Source organism: Branchiostoma belcheri, unplaced genomic scaffold (assembly GCF_001625305.1).
Source record: "Branchiostoma belcheri isolate BF01 breed outbred unplaced genomic scaffold, Haploidv18h27 scaffold3, whole genome shotgun sequence".
NCBI lineage: Eukaryota > Metazoa > Chordata > Leptocardii > Amphioxiformes > Branchiostomatidae > Branchiostoma > Branchiostoma belcheri.
Genome location: NW_017803909.1, coordinates 7,456,746 through 7,463,727, shown reverse-complemented (window position 1 = coordinate 7,463,727; position 6,982 = coordinate 7,456,746). Strand labels below are relative to the sequence as shown.

At 40.8% G+C, this 6,982-nt stretch overlaps 1 protein-coding gene and 1 long non-coding RNA gene across 3 annotated transcripts in view; one reads left to right on the top strand and one right to left on the bottom strand.

Moving 5' to 3' along the window:
- Window positions 1-1,219, top strand: part of LOC109473420 — a 2,142-nt gene extending 923 nt beyond the window's left edge. The window contains exon 2 of the mRNA XM_019773281.1: window positions 581-1,219. Within this exon, the coding sequence (XP_019628840.1) occupies window positions 581-1,219 (639 nt within the window). The remainder of the gene's footprint in view (window positions 1-580) is intronic.
- A 2,024-nt stretch (window positions 1,220-3,243) lies between these two features.
- LOC109474021 lies at window positions 3,244-5,878 on the bottom strand. 2 transcript variants are annotated; one of them, XR_002140458.1, is made up of 3 exons: window positions 5,199-5,878; window positions 4,864-4,963; window positions 3,244-4,227 (listed from the first exon to the last, which is right to left on the bottom strand). It is a non-coding gene; the product is annotated as an uncharacterized LOC109474021 (long non-coding RNA). The 2 variants fall into 2 exon arrangements; XR_002140457.1 differs by having other exon boundaries at window positions 3,244-4,963.
- Window positions 5,879-6,982: the final 1,104 nt, after the last annotated feature.

Sequence of the window (6,982 nt, the reverse complement as noted above, 5' to 3'; positions counted from 1 at the left end):
CTTAGTAACAGCCGTGAAGAGACTCTCGAGTCCGACTCAGCTGAGACACTCTGGGTCAAGATCACCATGCAAGGTTGCAAGACATTATATGTTGGTGCTTGTTATCGACCCACTGAGGGCGATGACACCACCACAGACATACTGGACCACTCATTGCGAAGGATCTCCTCTAGTGATAAGAACATTATCCTACTTGGTGGCGACTTTAACTTACCAGGCTGGGATTGGGGGAATAAGACATTGAAACCCAGAACCAGTCATTCTGCAAAACACAGACAATTTGCTGATTCAATGCAAGATAATGGCCTCACCCAAATAGTGGAAGACCCAACTCGCGGTGTAAACACCCTGGATCTCATACTTACAAACCGCCCGGCACAGATAAACAGAACTCAGGTAATCCCCGGGATAAGTGACCATCTTGCAGTGTACACAGAGTTTGGAGGTGAAACCTCTGAGGCGGCGGCAAATCCCGCGCAAAGTCCCTATTTATGCCAAGGCTAATTGGGAAGGCTTCAGAGAGTTTGCAAATAACCTAGCTGATAAAGTACGGGCCGCAGAGCCATCATCTAATATAAACCACCTCTGGAACATTTTGAAAAACGGACTCCTTGAGGGGATAAAGACTTACATCCCACATCGTACAACTAAAAGAAAGGACTCTCACCCATGGTTAAACCCTAACTTACGACGTAAAATCAAACACAGAGACAAAGCATATAAAGCTAGTGAAAAGACTGGACGCCCGTCTTTGGAGGCAAAATTTCTGAGACTCAAACGCGAGGTACAGCGTGAGCTGAGGAAAGCCTACTGGGAGTATGTAGAAGAAATCATCACTCCAGAGAGTGACGAAAACAGTGACACATGTAGAAAGAAGTTCTGGAAGTTTATTAAACATCAGCGTACTGACCATTCTGGAATTGCACCACTGAAAGATAAAGGTAGACTTATCACTGATTCACAGCAAAAAGCAGAACTTCTAAATGCACAGTTCCACTCCGTGTTCACACGCGAGACTCCAGCAATACCTACTCGACGTGGTAGGAAGACCAAACCCATGCCTAAAATTAGTATCCACAAACAAGGAGTTCTGAAATTACTACAAAACCTTAATCCAACAAAAGCTGCTGGCCCTGATGGCCTTAGTCCAAAAATCTTTAAAGAACTCTCTGAACAGCTAGCTGATCCCTTGACACGAATATTTAAAAATCACTCTTAACAAGTAAAATCCCCGATGACTGGAAGCACGCAAACGTGACTCCGATCTTTAAAAAAGGCCAAAGGTACGATAAAGCAAACTACAGACCTATTAGCTTAACCTGTATTGCCTCTAAGTTAATGGAACATGTTATTTGTAGTAGCCTGATGAAGCATGCGGAACAGCATGATCTCTTCTATCAGCTACAAAACGGTTTCCGACCCGGAAGGTCATGTGAGACACAGCTTCTGGAACTTGTTCATGACATTGTAAACAACATGCAGGAAGGTCTCCAGACAGATGTCTGTGTGCTTGATTTCTCTAAAGCCTTCGATAAGGTAGGCCACAAACGACTCATTCGGAAGCTTCAGTGGTACGGCATTGAACCTCAGACCAGGAACTGGATAGAAGACTTCCTTCATTGTCGTACCCAGTCAGTGGTCATCGAGGGGGTGACTTCTAGCAAATTGGATGTCATTTCAGGGGTCCCACAGGGTTCGGTGCTCGGACCTTGCCTGTTTTTGTATTACATAAATGATATCACTGAAAACTTACACTCTACAGCTCGCTTATTTGCGGACGATACCATGATTTACATGACGGTCTCATGCCAGGGTGATTCACTGAAACTCCAGAACGACCTTGATACTTTGGCAGAGTGGGGGGAAAAGTGGGCTATGGAGTTCCACCCTGACAAGTGTGAAGTGCTCAGCATCACCAGAAAGAGAGCTCCCATTGTCTACGACTACTCCCTGCATGGGCATATTCTCAAACATGTCAGCTTCGTCAAATATCTTGGTGTCCTTATATCTGGAGATTTACGATGGGACCTTCATATAGATCACGTATCCTCAAAAGCCAACAATACCGTTAATTTCCTGAGACGCAATATTAACATTGCAAATCCACAGGTCAAAGCCCGGGCTTACAAAACCCTAGTGCGCCCAATACTTGAGTATTGTCAGACGGTATGGGATCCTTATACCCAAAGTAATATAAGGAACCTGGAGGCTGTCCAAAGAAGGGCAGCGCGTTTTGCCCTCCGCCGCTACAGACGGCAGTCTAGTGTGTCTAACATGTTAGTCACACTTGACTGGCCTTTGCTCGTAGAAAGGAGGCGAAACGCCCGCTTACAGATGTTTTATAAGATCACAAATAACATTGTAGCTATGCACATGCCGCTAGCAAGCAAGGGGCTACGAGCTCCCTCTCGCACTGAAAACAGCTTAGCCCTCCACCCTCCAAGCTCACGAGCTGACTACCACCTAAATTCCTTCTTCTCTACAACTGTTAGAGAATGGAACCGCCTACCAGATAGTGTGGTTAAAGCAAAGTCACTACAGGCATTTAAAAATGCCATTCACACCTTGTAACCCCAAACAAGAGTCACGGGTACTCACCGCCACCCAGCTGGCGGACAGGGAGTGGCGCCCCTGCCCACTGAGGAGCTTGTAGTCTGTAGCCAACAGACTACAACAACATATATACACACATTATATACACAATACAAAATAAGAGCGACACCCCAAATCCAAACCAAAAACCCCTACCCCTCACCGTGCCGGAGCCCTCAACTTATTGAGGTTGTGCACGTACGGGAAAGAAGAAGAAGAAGAAGAATCTTTATCGAGGATATTATTATATTCCAGTCTATGATTCAGGAGATGTGTCAGCTATTTACATATGGAGTCGTTTTTGTAGCGAATCGGATATGAATTAAATTCTCCTAGTACGCTACACTGATACCTGAGTAGGGCATGGCAGGAGCACATTGAAGATATCTGGTTTTGAATGGGGTAATGTAACATTAGTTTTGGAAGCAATGGAATGCATCAACTTTTGTCGTTTTCTTCTGTTTATATGTTGGACATGACATCAGAAAGTGGGATTTGTCTTCAATATCCTCCTTGCTGCAGTCAGTGTTCACTTAAAACAGGACCACAGAGACATTCAGTTTTACTTTAATAAAACAAACAGGAATTTTCCGGAGACAAACTTGGTACTAGCCCCAGCACCGCGTCAAGGTGTTGCCTCCATTGCCGAGGTAAATTTGGACGCCATCCTGACAACAACCACTCACAGTCCTGACAAAATTACAACATAGCAGCAAAGTTTAAAGAGTTTCACTCAGCTCACAGTAGTTTGTAAGAAAGAATAAATGTTTAAAGAATGTTTTATTGTGAAAGTGAACAGCCAGAATTGAAGAAGGCAATGTTGTTATTTGTGCCCTGTCTTGCTAAGTTTTCTTTTAAAGTTTTCCTCCCTGCCTATCTAATATTTTTATTCTTATTTGGTTATTCTCTGTCTACAGTTGGTTTTATTTGTTATATTCAGCTAGACTGTCTATTTGTAGTCATATTAAGCCTCATTCTTCCTTAGCTGTTCACAATCTTTTCAAACCCAATTGTATTTTTCTCTACGGCAATGCGAGCTGAGTGTACTCCATATGAAATTTGAGAAAAAGACAAAATTACCAAGACTGTAAATAGTTTGTCAGGATGAGCGTCGGTTTGCCAATAATTGTGTGCCAATTTCCCATGGCTAGAAGCAAGTCACTAGGACCAAAATCATTTCAACATACAGTCCGAGTCCGTCTACTACCCTGCCCAACATATATACTGTCCTTGTCAACAAAACCAACGTCAAAATACATGATATGAACAAACAGTATCATTCAAACAGTATCATTTGTACCATCCTAGGGCCACACCAATTTGATTTCTTGGTTCTCCAAAAACTGTCACAGTCTAAATCAACCGTCATATAATATATCATAGAAATAATATATCATAGAAATCTAATCTACATAACATTTACGTGTAAACATCTATAGAAATGCCGGTACCACTGTCCGTCTGTGTCTTGTGTAGTGGTTGACTCGTCGAACTTTGGCGCGGGGTTGACTTTTTTGACAGGGGTGTTTCATCCCCCCTGGATTTTTTTTGACTAGGGTTTACTCCCTAGGACTTCTGTGCAGGGGTGTCTTCCCTGGGTGTCTGTGCAGGGTTTTCCTTCCCTGTATTCTCGTACTTATAACATAAGACCAACCTATTTGTAACTTCGTGCCAATATAAAAGGTACAAGTGTATTCAGCAAACTAATGTAGTTATGGTTATATACTTATTGATATCACATAAATGATAAACAGGCTACACAAAAAGTCTTAACAGAACAGCTGAATAACAAGAAATCAACTTCACAGAATCTAAATCTTCGTACATACATTGTACGTTAAACTTCAAAGCATTCATAATACTGCAAAAAAATCAGACTGAAAAGATCACAAGAAACTATGTGCCTCATACATTACACAACATGCAAATATATACTGTATCATGGGCATCACAAAATCTGAACTCAAACATTAGCAAAACCAAAAGTAACAATTCAAAGATGTCTACGTCCATACATATTGTATGTTTATGGAAATTTCAAATTCTCAAACAGATCAACACAAAAAAATCGCCGCGCCAGGGAAGCTGGGTTACGCCAATTGCAAGGGGTGATTTTATTCAGATACAGATGCAAGACGTACAAAAGAAGCCCATTTTACTTGTTATTCAAGCGCCCCTCCCTTACTTGTTAAGTTGAGAACAAAATGATAACACCTGGAGTCAAAAGACACAATAATTTACTAATACTGTAATAGAAGCCCCAGTACTAACTTGTACAGTCAACTTGCTTCTGCTGGTCTTCACAATCGGAGCTGTGGTCACCAGATTTCCCCCGACCAGTCACGAAACTACATCCTCTCAGTTGGTGGAACTGTGTTGTCAAAAAAGGAAAATAAAAGAAGAAAGCGTACTAGGTGATAATTAATGCTAGATACGCTGTGCAAAATCACCTTGGTTCACCCATGCACATTCAGGCAACATTTAGCTATGTCCAATCCTGTACAAGACAATCTACATCATGTACTTTACACAAGGAGCAACATATTCATCCACTAATTTGTATTATTTATTCACGACATTCACTCATGCATTCATATTTTCCATACAGCCTGGTCAGAACTGCGGCGGCTGCTTCCTTCAACTTCTCGGCGATAAAGAAGACGTCTTCGCATTGTACTCATACTTCAAATTCAGTCTTCAGGTCTACGCTGTAACTGTAATGGTGGACAAAAAGAAAAGAAACACGTTAACAATAAGTATAAGATGCGATTCTAAACATTGCTGCCCGTGCCCTGTACTGGGTAGACAAACTAGAACATATACAATACACTAGAAACATTACATAGAATCCATATAATATGTTTGATAACAAACAGTCACATGTCAAACTTTTTGACTTGTGTGTGCGTGCATGAATGCGAAGAAAAGAACACTCAACCAAATAAACATTGTATATAGGACACTTTATTTAGATTACTTACTTACTTACTACACATATCAAGCATCGAACATTTCTTCACATATTTTAGAGACACTTTAAATTTTAATGAAATATGCAAGAATTTTTGAACTTTTGCATACCTCTTACATTCAGACACTTTATACACGTTTCAAACATCCGAATATTATATCTCTTAGAGACGTTTTGAAGTGTGTGTGTGCGTGTGTGCGAAGATACAGGCAATAGAAAGTTACGATATAGTCAAGGGGAGGGGCGCTAGCTATGGGGAAACTAACTAAAACTTACCCCATAAGACACCCAGGGGGTTCAGTACGAGCCTAACCGTTGAAATTAACTAAGTTTTATCGTTGAAGAGATTCATCAGTCACGTATAGTATAAGTTCAGTAAGATAATTCTTTCAATCAGTGACTATTAATCCTAAGGTACATACCTCCGAATTTTCGAGACTAGGATTATTCCGTGACCAAGACGAACTGACTAGTCGTCGAAAATTCGGAGGTATGTACCTTAGGATTAATAGTCACTGATTGAAAGAATTATCTTACTGAACTAAGTTTTAGTAATCATTTTAAGAATGGATTTTAATCTCGTTTTTCTAGGTCATTTGGTATTAGATATACATTATTTACAAACTTGATACTTTATTGGGATATCCATTAGTTGCACGAACTAATAGTAACACGTATCACCCAAACTACCCACCTTTCCCAAATGGGGCAATATAAAAGCAAAAGGCATGAGTGGGACCTAACCCCATAAGAACTACACAAGCGGGGACAGACCCCCCCATTTTTTCATGAGGAAGAAAAATCGTTAGTACACTGTAATAGAAACTAAGATAAAATGCTCTATTCTAATAATAATCCATAGAATTCTATAAGAGCAGGTCTTATGAATTCTATGGATTTTAGTGGTGTTAATTCACATGGGTTATCATGACTACCATAAAGAGCCCAAGAGCATGGGAGCGATCTTACTAAGATGGCTCCCATGCTAAGAGCATAAGGAATACAATGAATTCAATAGTGTTTGTGTACGTGTGTGCAAGTGGTTGCAGAAAGAACGACACCATTAGATGCTGTGTATGATTTTTGTTGTGTTCAAACCGCGCCGCGCTGCATGTAGGCATCTGATATTTGGGTCCTCGCGAATTACTTTTATAAAACGCACGGGTTAAAACTATACAACGTTTACATCTATACCACGCACGCTTTACAACTATAACAACGTCGCGAGATGCCCCTTTTCGTTGCTAAGCCAGTAAACTGACTTAGCAACGAAAAGATATTGATGTGAACCTTTCTGAAAAACATTCACATCCGCGCGCTGCAAGCAACATAAGAATAAACCACAGCAATAGAATTATCACAATATTAACTTACAAATTAATACAAAATAACCAAGCCATGTGAAATAACACCACTAAA